We start from the raw sequence: 20,282 nt of genomic DNA, 5'->3' as shown, positions 1-20,282 counted from the left end.
AACATCTACTGAACGTCCTATAATAATATAATCGGATATGGCAATAGAAGAAGAAGATATTTAGGTCAGGAAATTAATGTGTATTACATAACAAGTGTTGGGACAGGTATGAGTGTCCTAATCCCACAACAATGTCCGAATGTCAAAAATTATTTCCTTTTATTAATTATACCACTTCAGTTGGTAATATTTTTGACTGTGCAGCACTTAAACTATATGAAGTTTGTTCCAATTCCTACAGTGATTCTCTTGGCCACGAAAACTTTTGCTTCGATGCACACTTTCGATGTTTTCCATCCATCGTGTTGTTTCAGTGTCATATAATGTCTCCATTGCTTCTACCAGAAGAGTGGGCGGAGAACCTTCTGAAGCAATAACCTAGATATGATTCGGACTTATGAGGTGCACTCTTTCCATTTTGGTAGTATAAAAATACTGGATTATATTTGCTTAAGTATTCTTGGTCTCCTCCAGAAAGTCTGCAAAATCTTCTGAGGATGTACGTTTAGGAATCCATAATTGTAACGACCCAGTAAGTTTGCTTCGTTCTGTCATTCATTATCATTTCAGTCATCTCTTCTACATTCTCCCACAATACACCTAACTAAAATAATCTACGCTTTGCAGATGACATCGTATCATTTCGAGCAACTTATGCAAACTAACAGAATTGATGCATCAATTGAATGAAGCTTCCAAAAGTATGAGACTGAAAATAAACGTAAGCAAGACCAAAACAATGAACCCCAACAATGTTCATATCAACTTAGGCAATCAGATAGTTGAGAAGTTGGTAAACCGCAGAAACTTTGACTGGATGATATTAGAAAGAAGCCTGGTAGAGGATGGCACACGACAGGGAATCATGGCAGACTGAAGAGGAGGCCTATGTCCAGAAGTGGACCACGATAGGCTGATGAAAGAAGAAGAAGACTTGTTGAACTTGACTGTTTTTGGCAGACTGAGTTGCCTGAAATATCAAATTAGATTAATTATATCAGGTACTAATAATTTGTCTCAAAGAGAGGAACAACTTGACGAATCCTGGCGAGATCGATATTACTATTGATGTTGTGGGATAAAATACGAAAGGAAGAACTAAAGTTACTAATGTAATGGAAAGTGTCAATAAGGTTGGTTAAATTATCTAAGAAGGTTTTATAATAAATGGACTAAGAGAATACTAAAATGGTGGGCCAGGAACACAGAAAAAAAAGACAAAGATCAACTCGTTTGCCGGACAATTTGAAAAATATATGTATGTCCAAACTAGATTTAAGTTAACAAAAGGTTAAACAAAAAGGCTTTCCAGTCAATATTCGTAATCCCCAAGACGTCCTGTTTCGATTTCTTTATTCCAAAATTAAAAAGGACTTATTAATTCCCTTATACTAGGTCAATCCTGAATCCTGCATAAAGCAGTGGATGTGGATAACGATGATGCTCTTCGGTTAATGATTATTAGAGAAAAGCCTGGGAGACGGATAATAGAGACTAACTTTTTAATGTTTTACTAACATTTTTGTACTTAAGAATTTTATCTCACTAACAAAATCTAACAAATATACAAATTAAATTAACAGCCTTTTACTATGTAACTCAGACACAATCCTAAACTACATTTTATATTTCTCGTTTAATCGGACTTGGTGACATCTTCAGTTTGACGGTAGGTAATAGTGGCATCCTTATAATCTTCTTTGGGTTGGTCCTTGTCGCCCCATCCCCACACTCCATGGCTACCATCCCCAGTTCTGTGCACTCGTTTTTTGACCATATCTTCCGAAACTGATTTAAGATCGTAAGCCCATCCAATTTTCGCCATAAAGTCGATCAAAGCTGTGGAGAAGTTCACCGAGTATTGTCCCAACTCGGCCGCTTTGTAGTCCCATGGGAATGTGTGATGGTAGTTATGCCATCCTTCGCCAAGAGCCAATACCGAAACCATCAAATTCTCCGAAGGATTTATGAATTAAACAGTAAGTTAATTTCACTGTTCTTGTGGAAGTCTAAAGGTACTCACTTGTCATACGGTCTGTCACCCCACATGTGAGCTGCCGAGTTCACCAACCAGGAGGCGTGAAGGGTGAAAATGTACCTGAAGACGTTAAGGCAGAAGGAGTTGACCCACGTTTCGTTCCACAACAAAACTGGAATTGGAACGGGCAGCACAAAGCAAATCAAAGGCATGAGGATGAGGTAGTATTTATGCTGGAATCTGATTATGGGATCGGCATACAAATCGGAAATGTCCAATTTCTTTCCCTGTTCGATGACGTCGGGGTGTTTTCTGCACAAAAGCCAACCCATATGCGAGAAAAAGAAACCACGTTTAGCGTTATGTGGATCGGCATCGGTTTCGGAGTATTTGTGATGGACTCGATGATCTCTGGACCATTCGATAACAGAATTCTGGAAAAAAATTTGATTTAGATAAAGTAGACATAAGAATTGAAATTTTTTAAACAGGATATTACAAATTTTGCTGTACATGTAAAAATATAAACTATTTGCGTGGATGAAGGTGTGTTTTTCTTTGTTTGTTGTAACCACATTATTCAGAATTGGGACAAATATCATGACACGAAGAAAAGAGAATGTCATCCATAAATCCTGGAATATGCCTGTTAGCTTCATCAATTAGAGACTAGCAGACATGCCCAGATTCTGATATTTTTCTGATTGACAGGAGAAACTTTTGTGTTGTTGTCTCCCTCAGCCTTTTTGAAAAATACTTTGTACTTCAGGTACATCTTGTGTTGCTTCTTTCTCTACCACATCTTCACCAGTCTGTTATTACTGAAATCATCAACCACTTGTACACAAAGTACACTTTCTTCTAGCTTCCTTCATCCAATTTTCGTCTTGGCATCTTTAGCCGTATCTTCAAGCTTAATCTTCTTGGCAGCTTTCTCGCAGCAACAATTAAATTATTATCTAAACGTTACGTTACCCTACAAGTCTATCTTTGCTGGTTGCTGTTATGGTAAGAAGGTAATAGTTCAAACATTTTCGTAAATCGTATATTTATCTTCACAAAGGCAACATAAACAGGACACCCCAATCGTTCGTGTGATAATTTTAAATTAAATCAATTTGAGTGCAATTAATATGCACCACACACTCTTTATGACGACAGTTAAATATCGATATCCGCTGATCGTTTATGGTAAAACTCGATCTACGCTTCACCTCTAGTCCAATTTAAAATTCTTATCACGATAGCAAAATTGATATGTTTGGGTATTTTAATTGAGTTTGCTTACCTCAAAAGCCAGAGTGTTGCAAAAGGCCAGAAACAGTCTCAAAGGCCATTTGGCTTTGTAGGATCTGTGAGACCAAAGTCTGTGGGCGCCAGCCGTCACTCCAAAACCACCAAGTTGGTACATAAAAATAGCTGAAACAGAAAATAACAATTTTCAACAACTTAAATTGTCAATTATTGTTGTGAAATGATGATGATGATAAAAAATAAGGCACTAGCTTATACAACCGATGAAAAAGCATTTGTGACATAAGAAGGTTATATGATACCTAAAGTATATAAAGTCATGCTTTTGCTAGGGACTGCAAAAAGCTTCATTTTTTTGAAAATACCTCTAGTGCAGAATTCGCGAAGAAAACGACACACATGGACAGTAATTATGGCGCTTCCTGATAATTTAAGATCTTCAAAAAGTTATAAAAGTCTCGTAGAAACATCACCGAATGAATTTACCACCCTTTTCGTCTTCATTGAAGCAAAGTGCATTGGTCAGAAAACTATTTCTTTTTTGAAGAAAATAATGTTTTTCAGAGTAAAGGAAATAATTAGAATTTATCAAAGTAATGTGTCTAAAACAATTGCTTAAGTAACTGACAAAGTTTGGCAAAAAGGAAATGTTTTTCAAATTTCAACCACACACAAAATCACACTTCTTGATTAGATTCAAATTGATTATTTCGCGGGCAGTACGGCAGCGTGACGTAGCTAACTTTGAGCGTTGCTATTGGATGTATAATTCTGACATTTGACATGGTTTACGACGTTGACGTCCCAATTGTGGTTAGGTTGACTTTTGTATTTGTAGGGTTAGGTTCAAAACTAGTCCACTGCTAACGTTTCAAGTGCTCTACAAGGTTGCCAAGGTTAGGTGTAGCAAAGCACAAAGTGATAACAGCACAAACTATTGCCTTCTGTAGAAGGTAATCACTTACCGTCCAATGGTCAATAACTTGGGCGTTTTGAACAATGTAGTTTTGCATACTTTTTTTCGGATCCAAGCAGTGATTAGCTATTATAATAGTATTTTGAAACAGATTCACTCTCCAGCATCGATTTCAATGTTCAATTTTTTTAAATTTTGTAAAAAAATTATGTGCATACCTATTTAGAATCTATAATCGTAAAAATTCGAAAAAACTACGTAAAGCCTGACGTTGTTTGGATTAATTAAATATTTATAGGTCAGTTATAACATACATAAACCTCACACATTCATAAACTGGGTCAAATTGGTAACGCATATATGTTTTTGAGTTTTGTTCTCTTGAGCCTCTGCTCTTTTTTTGTATTGCTACTTTTAGAAACTTTAAATGGCTTTTTACCCCCAACGAACTGTGTTACTGTCACTATTGTCAAAATTGGCTTCATGGAGGTATAAAGCGCAATATTCTCTTGGCTTTAGAAGTATCATTAGACCCAAAAAAATTATACCTTCATTTTGTTGGATACCTGTAGAAGTGTCAGTAGACACAAAAAAAGATTTTATACCTTCATGATGCTAATTTTGACAGTTTAAACATGAAATTGACAGTTTAACGAGTGGTTAAGTGTTTAACTGGTTGTCAGAAGTGTCAAACTGTTAATTCGTGGAGGTACAAACAGATATTTCTTACTTTACCCCCATTTACACCGTCTTAATTGCCTTGCTTAAGTTAAGGGTAGTCCAGACTGTGAGTTTTTCCATCTGTATTACAGTCTGAACCAAACTTTATTTAAGCTAGGCCTAAAAGGGGTGCAAAATAGGGTTAATCTCGTTAAAAAGTGTTTCACTTTTAAGTACAACTTAAGTTTAGTTGAGGTTTGAATGTGACAGATCAGATACAAATGACACTAAACTTATCTAAGCTGTCCTTAAACTCAACTTAGGCAATGTTGGGGAAACGGACATTAATAAAAAAAAATTAACCTTATGGACGTATAAAGCGCATTTTTTGCCTGAAAATCTTTAGAAGTGACACTAAACACAAGACATGCAATTTTTACTTTAATAGCATTTTTTCAAAATTTCATGTCACCACGTCTTTTACTGTGACTTTAACAGCAAACAACCAAACAACTAAAAATAACATAACTTTACATAAATTTTTTCTAAAACTTATCTTACCCTATATACAGGGTGAGTGTTTAGGGTGCCTATTCTTCCAAAAGGGCTAAAGATATTTTTAGGAGACTTTGCAGACATTAACTGTCATAAATAAAACATATTTTTCAAAAATCTAATTAACAATGACATTATTATTTACCGAATTTTGATTTTCCAATGATCATGAACGTGAACTTTTATCTTTTACTCAAAAATTGTACGTTTAAAAAAAAAACAAAATAAAAGTTTGTTTGAGGCTAAATTGAGATGTGTGATTGAGAATGAGCCAAAACTGGCCTCTCTAGCTCGTCATGTTACCGAGATATCGAATTTCAAAAAGTAGTAAAAAAACCCCTATTAATAATTTTTAAATTTTTTTTGAAAAATGAAAAAATTTAAAATGCTTTTTTTGTACTTATTTCACCTAATTTAAGGTCCTTTGGTATTAATATGCCCTTTGCTGTGCATTGGAACCCACCTGAAGCAAAACAAAAAAATTGCAATTTTTGCAAAAACAGCATTTTTTTATGTTTTGAATGATTGTAACCTTTTTTATTTGAACTCTTATAGATTTCACATTTAGAAAGAGGATAAAAAATACTACAAAATGAGCCAAAACTGGCCTCTCTTGCTCTTCATGTTACCGAGATGTCGAATTTCAAAAAATAGTAATAAAAACCCCTAGTACCTTAAACCCCCTTAAACTAATTGTATGAGAAACCAGTGGCATAGCACTTTTTTCTTTACAAATAACGCCAATGATAGTCTACAAAGTTTCTTCAAAATATCTTCAACCGTTTTTTAGTGTTTTATTCTTCAATCTTGTATTTTCCGAACGAAGGAGTATTTGACTACAATTTATACATATAACAAATTAGCAATCTTTTTTAACGTAGAAAACGTACATTTGGGACACCCTGTATATATCTTTGAGATAAACATTTCTCTCAGACCTGCATTACCAACTTGGCCCACTATGTACAGGGTGGTCCAGTTTTAAAATGTCAATAATTCACCAATCCATAGCCAATTAAAAAATATTCATTATATCATGAATACATTATATCATTTTCCTGAAAAGTGTTTCCTAAAAAAAATACAGTCCTTCAAATTTCTGTTTAAAAAATTGTTTTTTTTGTCATAACTGTCAGACCGTTGGAGCAATATTGATCAAATTTGGAACAAGCACTTTATTACACGTTATTACGGTCAAAGACCCAAAACTAACCTAACCCAACTTAAAAATTGTCTTGGAAACGGAAAATTTACTTAAGAAGTTTAAAAAATATTATTGTAGCCAGTTTTCATAGTTTCCAGACAAACTAAAAGACTTTAGTTTTGAAAATTGAATTAGAAAAGATAAAAATTTCAGAAGCTTAAAAATTGTGTTTGTAACCAGTTTTCATGCAAATCGAGAGACTTTAATACTAAAAATTGACTTTAGACATAAAAACTACTTTTTCAAGAATTTGTTACTACAAATTCATACATTTAAACCTTAAAAATGGACTTGAACCCCAAAATGTGACTGAACAGAAGCTTAAAATTTGCATTTGAAGTAAGTTTTCATAATTTGAAGACAAATTTCAATATTTTAGTCTTAGATGCAGGACATTAACATTAGATTCATGAAAATTGTCTTGAAAACGAACTTTTCGTGCTTTTTACTTTGCTTTTCATTTTCTTCGAATTCTGGACTATTTTTAGTGCTTCATAACTGCTTTCAGCTTGGAAAATCGAGTTTCAAGACTATCTTCACCAAGTTATTGACATAGCAAACTTAAAAAACAATTTTTACATTCTTCATAGACTTAAAATAGCATTCCAAGCTTTGTCACTATTAAATCAACTTCTAGACACCTCAGTGCTAAAAATTCGGGTATTTCTTAATAAACTAGACTGTTTTTAGTGTTTTAAGGTTGTTTTCAGTGCCCCAAATCGAGTTTCAAGACTATCTTTACAAAGTTTTTGACTTATCAAGCCTAAAAGCCAGTTTGTCCACTGACCATAGTCTTGAACATGTTATTTCAAGCTTCTTCACTATTAAATTGACTTCTACACTCATAGGTGCAATAAATTGTAGCATCTCTAACAAATTCAGACTGTTTTTAGTGCTTTTTAAGACTAAAAAATCGAGTTTAAGACTATTTCCAAAAGTCAAGTTTCTTCAGTAATAAAAGTAAAAAATTTTGGTACCAAATGCTACAATAATAGTTTTGAGAACTAATTTTTAGAAATAAAATAGCCCGAAAATTTAATTTACTTCTTGACTTGTTGAAAGTTGAAGAAAATTGAGTTGTACACCAATTAAAGTCTTGAAAATATACTTTTGGACTCTCTTTAGTCCTAGTAAGGTCCGTTCTAACATTAAAAGTCAACTTTTATACTATTTTTAGTAGTAAAAAATGAGTTTCATGCACAATACAATCTTTGTCTTGATTTCCGGACTTTTTTTAGTTCTTGAATGCCAGTTTCAGACACTCAACCAGGATGGCAGCCTGAGAAAGCGAATCATAAGACCATTCCTAATAGTAAAAAAGTTTTTAGACTATTCAGTACAAATTTGGACTTTCACAAGTCTTGGATGTTCAGTTTTAAACTATAAAACGATTTTTTAAATGGAAATTTGGAGGACTGTATTTTCCTTAGGAAACGTTTTTCAGAAAAATAACACAATGCAAGTCAACTTATTTTTTGATTGGCTATCAAATAGTGAATTATTGACACTTAAAACTGGACCACCCTGTATACATAAATCTGACATTTTTAGTACGTTGAGAATCAAGAAAACTAAATGGACTGAAGTTGTAAAATTACCGTTATACCAATTAAAAAAAATCTGCACATTAAACACTAAAGTGAAAAAAACTGCATATTACTTACAAAAGATAGTGGTTAATATTTTTGCTGAGGTAAACATCAGGTAAACTCCATAAGCGGCAACGATATGCAAATAGACGAAGATGATAATATTTCTCCAAACCAATTGAATTTTTCTAGGTGCCGGTTTGTCGTCGGTAGCTGGAAGAAGCTGAGCGCTGATTTCTTCGTCGTTTTCATGGAGAACTCCAGTGGGCGAGGCACGTACGTTCGGTGCCATGGCTAATACGGTCTGAAAAACACCAAAAACACAAGTTACATACAATTCCACCCTGTCTATTGTTCTTACAAAAGACTCGTTTACTCGACTATTCGTGCACAATAATTATATTAGCAAATTGCAATAATTTACTACAAGATCAAGGTCAACGTGAAACGACTAGAATTGAGTGTTTAGTATACTGAAACTAATCACTATTGCTTTCTGAAGACGATTAAGAAGAAAAATTGCATTGTGTAACACCACCGAGACTTGCCGGAATATGAACAATACTACATTAATATATTACTTTGTGTCAAGCATGCTGAATAGTGATAGGTTTATTAATAATATAATTAACATTGATGTAGAATAATTTCTGATTTAGTGACGTCAGTGTATAATATCCCATAAATGTAAAAAAACGAGGTTACTGGGAAAAAGTTGCATTAAACCTTCTAGTTCCTAAACTTTATTCAGTTTGTCGTATATGAATGCTAAAACTGACCTTAAGGTTAATAGTCCTTTTTTTCCTTAATTGAGTTGATTATATGAAAATTTAAAAAAAAACTGTTTATTCGGTTTGAACAAACAGAATGTTAGTATTTTTGGCATTATGCATTATGCATTAACATTCTTAAAGCATCAAATCGATTTCTATTGCAAAAAAGAAATAGAAGAACGTACTAATGTAATAGAAAGGTTAAAGGTTTTAAATTTGAGGTTTGCTTTTTTATTTGTCACATTCAAAACATTTACCTTTCTATTACATTGTTGGTTCATCCAATTTTACTTTGCTTAAGAGCAAACATCTTTACTGACGGTTATTTCACTCAAACTGGTTTAGCTTATTTTATTAAGCCATTTTGGCGCTTAACTATGTTGGACAAAGTACAGAAAGAAGTAACCGAGTTATGACCATATTCCTCTATGCCAAAAGAATCTTATTATGTAGAAGTTGCATTTTAATTATTTATTAAGGAACAAATCTGGCAACTCTGATTTTCGTGTTTGGTAGGGTTGAAGAGAGGACAGAAAAGGCTACATTTTAAGCTTTTCCGAAATCTTAAAAATAACTAAGTTACGACCAAATTTCTCTTGCTATGCCAAAACAACATATGTGGAAGCTGCATTTTTAAGGAGCCTTTGGACATTTGGCAACTGTGCTTTTCGCGGTTGACAGGGTTGGAAATATCAGAAAATGCTACATATTTTGAGTTATTTCTGGTCACTGAAATCTTAAAAATGACCAAATACTTTTTGCTATGCCAAAAGTGCATATTATGTGAAAACTGCATTTTCAAGCGTTTTTCGTACAATTGGCAACTATGCTTTTTGCGGTTGAGAGGTTTGGAGAGAAAGCAGAAAAAGCCACAATTTGAGTGTTTTGAACTGAAATGCTAAAAATAACCGAGTTATATTCCTCTTGTTATGCCAAAACAACATATGTAGAAGCTGGATTTTCTAAGGAATCTTCGTACATTTGGCAACTGTGATTTTCGTGGTTTACAGAGTTGTAGAAAGGGCAGAAGAAGCTACATTTTCAGATTTTTGCTGTCACTGAAATCTTAAAAATACCCAAGTTAAGACCAAATTTCTCTTGCTATGCCAAAACACGTAAAAAATGCATTTTTAATCACTTTTCTTACATTTGGCAACTATGTTTTTCGTTTTCCAACCCTGTTAGTTGGAAAAAGAGCGGAAAAAGAAACAGTTTCAGTTTTTTGCGCTTGTTTTGACCCTAAAAATAACCGAGTTATGGCCATATTTCTCTTGCTAAGCAAAAAGAACATATGTGGAAACTGCATTTTTATGGGTCTTTTGTACATTTGGCAACTCTGCTTTTCGCGTTTGGTAGGGTTGGAAAGAGGGCAGAAAATAGAATATTTTTGCGGTCTCTGAATTCCTAAAAATAACCGAGTTATGAACATATTCCACTTGGTATGCCAAAACCAAGACAACATAATTTGTGGAATCTAAATTTTTAAGGACTTTTCGTACATTTGGCAACTATGCTTTTCATGGTTAATAGGGTTGGAAATAGGACTGAAAAAAGAGCATTTTGATTTTTTTGCGCCTGTTGGGACCCTAAACATAACTGAGTTATGGCCATATTTGTATTGCTGTGGCTAAATACCATGTATAGAAACTGCATTTTCAAGGACCTTTTGTACATTTGGCAACTATGCTTTTCATGGTTTATAGGGTTGGAAATAGGACTGAAAAAAGAACATTTTGATTTTTTTGTGCCTGTTGGGACCCTAAAAATAACTGAGTTATGGCCATTCCTATTGCTGTGGCTAAACACCATATGTGGACACTTCATTTTTAAGGACCTTTTATACATTTGACAACTATGCTTTTCATGGTTAATTGGGTTGGAAATAGGACTGAAAAAAGAACATTTTGATTTTTTTGCGCCTGTTGGGACCCTAAAAATAACTGAGTTATGGCCATTCCTATTGCTGTGGCTAAACACTATATGTGGAAACTGCATTTTTAAGGACCTTTTGTACATTTGGCAACTCTGCTTTTCGTGTTTGGTAGGGTTGGAAATAGGACTGAAAAAAGAGCATTTCGATTTTTTTGCGCCTGTTGGGACCCTAAACATAACTGAGTTATAGCCATATTTGTATTGCTGTGGCTAAACTCCATGTGTGGAAACTTCATTTTTAAGGACCTTTTGTACATTTGACAACTATGCTTTTCATGGTTAATAGGGTTGGAAATAGGACTGAAAAAAGAACATTTTGATTATTTTGCGCATGTTGAGACCCTAAAAATAACTGAGTTATAGCCATTCCTATTGCTGTGGCTAAACACTATATGTGAAAACTGCATTTTTAAGGACCTTTTGTACATTTGGCAACTCTGCTTTTCGTGTTTAGTATGCTTGGAAAGAGGGCAGAAAATAGAATATTTTGGCGTTTTTGCGGTCTCTGAATTCCTAAAAATAACCGAGTTATGAACATATTCCACTTGCTATGCGAAAACCAAAACAACATAAGTGGAAACTGCATTTTTATGGACCTTTTCTACATTTGACAACTCTGCTTTTCGTGTTTGGTAGGGTTGGAAAGAGGGAAGAAAATACAATATTTTGGCGCTTTTGCGGTTTCTGAAATCCTAAAAATAACCGAGTTATAAACATATTCCACTTGCTATGCCAAAACCAAGACAACATAAGTGGAAACTGCATTTTTATGGACCTTTTCTACATTTGACAACTCTGCTTTTCGTGTTTGGTAGGGTTGGAAAGAGGGCAGAAAATAGAATATTTTGGCGTTTTTTCGATCTCTGAATTCCTAAAAATAACCGAGTTATGAACATATTCCACTTTGTATGCCAAAACCAAGACAACATATGTGGTAACTGCATTTTTAGGGAATTTTTGTACATTGGGCAACTATGCTTTTCATGGATAATAGGGTTGGAAATAGGACTGAAAAAAGAACATTTTGATTTTTTTTGCGCCTGTTGGGACCCTAAAAATAACTGAGTTATGGCCATTCCTATTGCTGTGGCTAAACACTATATGTGGAAACTTCATTTTTAAGGACCTTTTGTACATTTAACAACTCTGCTTTTTGTGTTTGGTAGGGTTGGAAAGAGGGAAAAAAATAGAATATTTTGGCGTTTTTGCGGTCTCTGAAATCCTAAAAATAACCGAGCTATGAACATATTCCACTTGCTATGCCAAAACCAAGACAACATATGTGAAAACTAGTAGTAGTAGTTTTGTACATTTGGCAACATGGCAACTATGGTTTTTGTGGTTAACAGGATTGGAAAGAAAGTAGAAAAAGCTACATTTTAAACTTTTTGCACTTCGAGAAAATCTGAAACTATATCTGAACTTACAAATTCCCATTTTTCTGTTAGTTTGGGAGTATTTACCTAAAGCTCTCCTTAACAACAGCTTTTCTGTTATAATTTATCTAAATTTATTTTATTCAAGTTATTAGAAATTAAAACCAAAAAGTACGATTGCACTGGAATGTGGAGTTGTCGTTCCCTTTAATTTAAAATTAATGACAACTTCACTCTTAATATCTTTCTATATTTGGTGCATTTCAAGAATTTGAAAAACTTCATAAATAACAAAAGTATCTTTTCTGCTATATATGTTTTTTTTTAAACTTTCCTTGTTTTCATTATCTTCTTTTAATTAAATTATTCTTTTTACTAAGCAATCTAATATTTCATCATTATAAAATTGTTCACTTTCTTTTATCTCTATTATTAAACTACTAGTGATTGGTAGATAAGCACGGACCAATCCAGTCTTATAAACAAACTAATCGCGTGATGTTATAAATGTTATATTAGGTATGCAAATTTAGTTTTGACCTTCAAATAACCGTAATATCATCCGACAATGAGAAAAGTACCATTCATTAAGCTGGTGTATATGAACAGATAAAAGAATGGTTGTCATGTTATCGTCACGCTCGCACCATTTCTTCAGACAAATCACCAAGTGACTAAATGATGTAAGCGCACCTTATCGCTGTTTTGTATTTTGCTTTTAATTTATATACCAAAACAAAAACAAATGAACGGTTTATTCGTTAAAAATAACGAATACTCAACGGTATTGTATGTAAATTATCTTAGGAGTTGTTTTTTTTCAAGTTTGTGGGAACGCAATTTAAAATTTGTATTAATAGTGAAAAAATACGTAATGTGCAACCAAAATGAGGAATTAAATAGTTATTAACACCATTAAGTGCATTGTACAAAATTATTATTTTTTTAATGTATTCACACCTACTTTGTACGTGTTTTACATCAAAAACCTCTCATGTTGATACCCATAGTTTTTAAAATAATTGTGAAATGGTCTCAAAGTCAAAGTTTATTATGTAAAAGGTACTTGGCAATAATTGGAAAGTTTGAATATCTACTATTATTAGTTTTAGTGTATTATTACGAAAATTGATTAAAATTACTACCTGCTGTCTCTACTAGGTAGCAAAGTTTTGTAAAGTTATTCGAACTGGTACAAAAGTTGTAATAACATAACTCATTTCATGGCAATAGAAATGATATTATTTGTATCAAAAGTAATAAAATCAATCAAACCTGCAACTTTGTTTATTGCCAGAAATTATTAATAACGACATTAAATTTAGTTTAAAAAAGTATAAAAAATATGCCATTATAGAGGTTATTACATAAATTGGATATTTGTTTATTTTTAAATAATCAAAACTCAAGCAGAAATAAAAATAAGTGTTACATAATTTTAAATGTTTATAATAATTTTGACTTTTCTTTGACCTACGTGATTATACTGTTTATTTTAGTTTTAGATTTAAAAACGTTTTTAGCTTATTAACTTAAAATTGATAATTTTACAATTTTGATCTTTGAAAAACCAAAACAATTTTACCAACAAAAATTATATTACTAAAGTAAAAAATACAAAAAATCAGTTTCTAGGCTTGAACCATAGAAGTACAAGTTAGAGAGTTCTTCAAAGTAAACAACTGGTTCAAATTTTGACATCCTGTATAAGAAACACGGTGGCCCAAAGTGAAAAATGTTTTTATGAAAGTTATGTGTTTGTTTAGCTGTAAATCATCTAAAAGTGTATGATAATTGCTGAATTTTGACCATTCAAAATGAAGTAAAAGTTAACACTAGATATTAAAAAAAAAGATTTAAAGAAAATTTTAAACTAAATTTATACAATGGAAAGAGACATGTCACGTGACTGACTATCACGTGATCATAAAAAATAGTTCAGGATGTGAAAATTGGCTAAATCAAACTTATAGACAGTTGTAAAAAGCTGAAACTACACTTGTAAACTATACGTTCACGTAGTTTTACTTCACGTGACGTTGATAAAGCAATTCTAAGCTAGTAACACTGTAAAAGCTAGTTGACACCTGTCAAAACAGTCACGTGACCATAAAAATAGTTCAGGCTGCGAAAATTAGCTACATCAAACTGATAGACAGTTGTAAAAGCTGAAACTACACTTGTAAACTACGTTTACGTAGTTTTACTTCACGTGATGTTGATAAAGCAATTCTGAGCTAGTAATACTGTAAAAGCTAGGTAATACCTGTCAAAATAGTCACGTGACCCTAAAAATAGTTCAGGCTGTGAAAATTGGCTAAAAGTTAAACTGATAGACAGTTATACAAAGCTGAAACTACACTTGTAAATTACGTTTACGTAGTTTTACTTCACGTGACGTTGATAAAGCAATTCTGAGCTAGTAACAATGTAAAAGCTAGTTGACACCTGTCAAAACAGTCACGTGACCATAAAAATAGTTCAGGCTGTGAAAATTGGCTAATCAAACTTATAGTAAAAAGCTGAAACTACACTTGTAAATTACGTTTACGTAGTTTTAATTCACGTGACGTTGATAAAGTAATTCTGAGCTAGGAACACTGTAAAAGATAGTTGACACCTGTCAAATTCAGTCACGTGATTTTTAAAATGTGATAAATCGTGGAAAATTTGCTAAATCAAGGCTTAGACAGTTGTAAAAACTTAAATTGTAAGAGACACACTATATTTGACTGCACTAATTCAATGCGCTTTTGAGACCGAGGGCCAGTTGACACTAAACGTCAATATTAGTCAAATAATTCCATTGTTTTGGTAGGTAATAAAAGTAATAAAAAATACAATACAGGGTGATTCTATTCTAAATTCTAGTTCAGTCTATTCAAAAGTCCGGTTCTTGAGTAAAATAACTAACAAAACTGGACAATCACCCTGACAGAAAAATCGTGCCAAAAAACCAGATGTTCTGAACTGAAACACATAAGTAACACTTAATCAATATCAAAAACAGTCGAATTCCAGAATAAACCTGTTTTACTCACTCGAGAATAATTGTGTATGAGTAAAATCAGACAATAATAGGATGACGTAACAATGTAACCGATTATTAATTTTCCGCATAAACAAAATGCAATCAATTTAGTGTTTTTATAAGAAAATGCGAAATAAAGCAACAATACTTTGACGTCACAGTTCCAAAATAAATTAAAATCTTATCTCGACAAGTGCATCAAAGTAGGTACAATAACTACTCGAGATTAAAAGACAAGTTTTGTTAAAAATTATTTATAAAATTGTTTGTTTTTGATTAGTTTTCTTGTTCCGAAATACATTTTTGAATTTGTTTGTTCAATAATTTAAAATTGTCTAAACGTGAATACTTAATAAGGGAAATGAATTGACTAATCTGAAACAAATTCTAACATTTTTCAAAACTTAAAAATGTCATATATTCATGAATTTAGCGAAAAAAATTGTTTAGAGTAGCATATTAAAGTGCCAGGGCAATATTTTGAAAAAGTGACAATAAAAATGTGTTTTTGCTTTAAATGCTTGCTGCTTGTATCTCTTTAGTTCCAAGACCTTTATGCTTCCAGTTAAATTTTGTACAGAGAAATCATCTTCAATTCATTTGTTCATTAAAAAATATTATTTACTAGAAAAATCTTACTATAATTTTTAAAATGATGAAATAAAGTAATATAAAAATAGACATAAAAGCTAATACCTCTTTCAACTTCTTTGTTTTTGTATGCAATAATCGCCATTTTAGGTCTTTAATTTAGGCAATAAAAACAGTAGTAAAGTTGTATAAAGTACTAAAAAAAAGTATACCAAACACTATTCATACTTAGTAGCTATAACAAGATTATTAATGTGATGTTGTTGCTCTATTTTGCGTATCTGTACTAGGTTAGGACATATTCCACAAAATCTATTTTGGAGGCCAGAAACTCCATTTCCCTGAAACCATTTTCCTTGAATAAGTCTCATTATTTGAGACATTTTGTTTTAACATTTTGTCTATACAGGGTGGTCCAGTTGTAAATGCCAATAATTTACCATTCGATAGCACATCAAAAAATAAGTTGACATGCATTATGTCATTTTCCTGAAAAATGCTTCCTAAGGAAAATACTGTCGTTTAAAATTCAGTTAAAAAAATCAGTTTCTTGTCATAACTGCTAGTTGGAGCAATTTTGATCAAATTTGGAACAAGTACTTATGAAATTAATACTCCTAATGACGTTTATCAAAACTATCCAGTGGCATAGATACAGAAAGATTCTTTTCATTTTCGGCCTTATTTCCTACATCACTAGATATTTTTCAAAAATTACACTTTTTTTACTTTTCTTGTTCAGTTTGAAAAAATAAGTAGGTTAGTCTACTTCTTATAAAATTCTGATTTGAAACTTCGTTTACGAGATAATTGAATAATTACGTTCAAAGACCCAATACCAACCCAACCCAACTTAAAAGTTGTCTTGGAATCAGTGAAAATTGACTTGAGAGGCTTAAAAACTGTCTTTGTAGCCAGTGGTCATAGTTTTCAGGTAAGTTGAAGAACTTTAGTATTCAAAATTGACTTGTAGACATGAAAAATTACTTTCTCTAGAATTTTTGACTATAAACTCGCACATTTAAACTTTGAAAATTGACTTATTAGACACAAAAAACTTGTGACTCTGAACCAACGAAAAGTGACATCAGAAAATTTGCATTTGAAGTTTTCAAAATTTGAAAACACACTTCAATACGTTAGTATTGAAAATAGTTTTAAATACAGGATATTGACATTAGATTCATAAAAATTAACTTGAAGACTAACTTTTCAAGCTTCTTTACTTTGCTTTTCATTTTCTTAAAATTCTGGACTATTTTTAGGGTTTTTTAAACTGCTTTCAGCTTGAAAAATCAAGAATATCTTATCTAAGACCAGTTTTTGACATAGCAGACTTAAAAAAACAATTTTACCATTATACATAAGCTTAAAAATGCTTTTTCAAAGCCATTTCAAGCTTTGTCACTATTAAATAGACTTTTAGACACTTCGAAAATTCGACCATTTCTTACAAATCTAGACTTTTTTAGTGCTTTAAGGCTGATTTTAGCCTGAAAAATAGAGTTTTAAGGCTCTTCTCGATCTTCACAAGGTTTTGACTTATCAGGCCAGTTTGTACAGTGTCCATTAGTCTTGAAAACGTCATTTCAAATCTCTTCACTATTAAATTGACTTCTACACTCATCGGTGCAACAAATTGGAGCATTTCTAAGTAATTCGGACTGTTTTTAGTGTTGTAACACTGAAAAATCGAGTTTCAAACTATTTATATTAGTGAATATAGTAAAATTTAAGTTTCAGACAGTTCAGTACGCTAAATGCTACGATATTAGTCTTGAACACAATTTTTTACAATTGAAATAGTCCGAAAATTTAATTTGAACTGTTACCAGTGAATTCTAGACTTTTAGTAGTAAAAAATGACTGTTTTTCGTGTTTGAAATCCAGTTTCAGACACTCGACAATCAGTTTTACACTACTTATAGTCTAAAAAATTTCAGTTCTGACAGTTATAGCAAAAAAAAACTATTTTTTTAAACTGGAGTTCTGTCTTCCTTAGGAAACGGTTTTCAGGAAAATGACATAATGCATGTCAACTTATTTTTTGCTGGACTATCGAATGGTGAATTATCGACACTTAAAACTGGACCACCCTGTAGATGTCAAAAAAACGAGCTTTCCATCGACGTATAAAAGTTGGTTGATTGGTGGTGAAGTTTGGCCGATAAGTCAAGCATGTTTTGCAAGCGCACATTTGACACTATTTGTTTTAACTTGGCTTTTTGACACACTGATCTATCACTTTTATACCTCCATGGATAGATAATAGAGCGGGCTATTCAACGACGCATAAAAGTTGATTGGAGGTTAACATATTTTTCGAAAAATACCCAACATATCCACAATAAAATATATTTTGAAATTCGAAATTTTCAAAAATACGAGTTACAAAAATAGAGTTGATTTCACTTAACTTGTTTTTTTGCGGAACCAAATAGGATTAGCAAAATTACACTCAAATTTACCCATTTTATAAAGCATATAAAACGAAAATCAAATGTTTAACCATACAAATAAACCTTTATTCAATAAATTTAATTTAATTAACTTTTTTAGGTAGTAAAGTTGTTGACGTTTTTAATGCGTTACTTTTAGGAATTGTGCGTTTGAAAAACCTTGAAGCGCAATTTTGTTTTTGCTTTCGACAAAAGAGTATTAAGAAATTACTAAATTTAAAACAAGATATCTCTAATTAGTGAAAATGACCCCATTTTTGAAATTTTGCGTTTTGAATAAACAGTATCTGAAAAAAGTAGCAGTTTAAGTGGATAACACCTTTAAAAATCATTTTCAAGTATTTAAATAGTCACTTTTATGAAACAAACAAACTTAAAGTGCTTTGAATTATCTTACTACAACCAAACTGATAATGTTTTTGCAAACCTCGTTTTTAAAATAACTTTTTTTTAGTTTTCTTCTCAAAATTTTATATAAGAATTAAGCTAACACTTACCTTATTTCACCTCGTTTTTTTAATTGATATTAGTGCTGTTCCATCGACTCGATTTTCGCGGAACCCACTCTAAAAACGACCTAATCGCACTGGTCAACTCAACTAGTAAAATTGCTAAATTTGCCAGTCTCATATACTTATAAGCTGATAGTGGTCGCATGCAAATTTCATGCTGATTGGTTGCGCAAGCATGCCATGCTTATGCCATGCATGTACTTTAATACGGTTTGATTTGGGATGCGTGAGAGATAGCGATTGTCTTTGAATAATTCTCGTTCGGAAACGATTTGGTTTCGTGGAAAAATATTTAAAAAATTTCCTTTTCTATATCTTTGGAAAGGGCTAAGGTCAAGCTGGCTTATACGTGAGAATTTGCACGGTTTATTACACGGGAAGAAGCGAAAGTAAAACTGACTGTTTTTCTTAAAATTATTATGCAACAACTTGGATTAAAAAAAACACAAATTAAACAATAGGAGAATAGCCTAATATGCATGAAACTGGTTTTAAGGGGTCAATTTAATTGAATAATTCATTCTTTAACTGTTCTATTTTGTCCAATTGATTACAATATTCTATTGTGGAAATATAGCCCATTTTTTATTTTATAGAACGTGGTAGATTTGATGAAATCGATAAATACCTATTGTTTTATTGATTGGAGAGTACTTTGTAGAATACAGTTAATTTTAAAGTGATATGAGCTTAGTTGATTTGTATTAAACATGATTAGTAGCTTTTAAGCATATATTGCATACATTTTATTTATTAAGGATGAAATAGACAGAATAAATAATTATACAATTTATTGAATTTTAACTCAGTGCCTTTAAGAGCTGAGATAATTTTAGAACATTTTCTTTTTTGGTTTTATTAACAATGTGATAATGAAGGAAAAGAGTAACTCTATGCACATTTTATAAGAAGGCAAATAATAGAAAGTTGAGTGCAAATTAAACTAGTATAACAATAACAATTAGAAACTGTAAAAATTAAATAAAATATGTAAATCAAATTTTACAAATATGAGACAACTTAAGGTTTGACAATACCTTAAATTAAATTACGACTTCAAAATAACAAAAAAATTGAATGTTGAAAAGAAGTTACTTTAATTAAGCAACATTTTAATTGTAAGTGTTTGTCTCATTTAGCTACGGAAATGTTTTAATTTGTTTTTCTATTTTTATTTTGCATTTTGATTTTTTTTTGTATATTCAATTGTAAGTTAAATCGAACCTATTGTTTGCAGTTTTTTCGATCGTATACTCGTCACCTTAATTAAATAAAAAAATTTACTTACTTATTGTTTGAAGCAATACAGGGCGAATCAATGAGACGCTATTCGTTTAAAACACCGTCAAAAATCATGTTATTGTCAATTTAAATAGTAAATGTATATTTAATATTTTACCTCAAATTTGAAATATACTATTTAAACTTTTTCTTTGGGTAATATGTTTTAAG

General features: G+C 31.9%; 1 protein-coding gene across 1 annotated transcript; it reads right to left on the bottom strand.

The window, feature by feature from the left end:
* Window positions 1-1,479: 1,479 nt before the first annotated feature.
* Window positions 1,480-18,974, bottom strand: LOC145735380 (acyl-CoA Delta-9 desaturase-like). The gene is made up of 5 exons (XM_081989259.1): window positions 18,816-18,974; window positions 8,232-8,460; window positions 3,267-3,397; window positions 2,025-2,412; window positions 1,480-1,974 (listed from the first exon to the last, which is right to left on the bottom strand). The coding sequence occupies exons 2-5, from the start codon at window positions 8,446-8,448 to the stop codon at window positions 1,637-1,639; spliced, it is 1,074 nt and encodes a 357-aa protein (XP_081845385.1). The 5' UTR covers window positions 8,449-8,460; window positions 18,816-18,974; the 3' UTR covers window positions 1,480-1,636.
* Window positions 18,975-20,282: the final 1,308 nt, after the last annotated feature.

Source organism: Ips typographus, linkage group LG1, assembly GCF_016097725.1.
Source record: "Ips typographus isolate SLU linkage group LG1, UJ_Ityp_2.0, whole genome shotgun sequence".
NCBI lineage: Eukaryota > Metazoa > Arthropoda > Insecta > Coleoptera > Curculionidae > Ips > Ips typographus.
This window is presented reverse-complemented; position numbering and strand designations above follow the sequence as displayed.

Coding starts and splice junctions, on each gene's coding strand:
- LOC145735380 (XM_081989259.1), bottom strand. CDS start 8,448: ATGGCACCGAACGTACGTGCCTCGCCCACTGGAGTTCTCCATGAAAAC. Junction 2,413..3,266: donor GCAACACTCTGGCTTTTGAG/GTAAGCAAACTC, acceptor ATTTTTTTCCAG/AATTCTGTTATCGAATGGTC. Junction 1,975..2,024: donor GGGTGACAGACCGTATGACA/AGTGAGTACCTT, acceptor AACTTACTGTTT/AATTCATAAATCCTTCGGAG.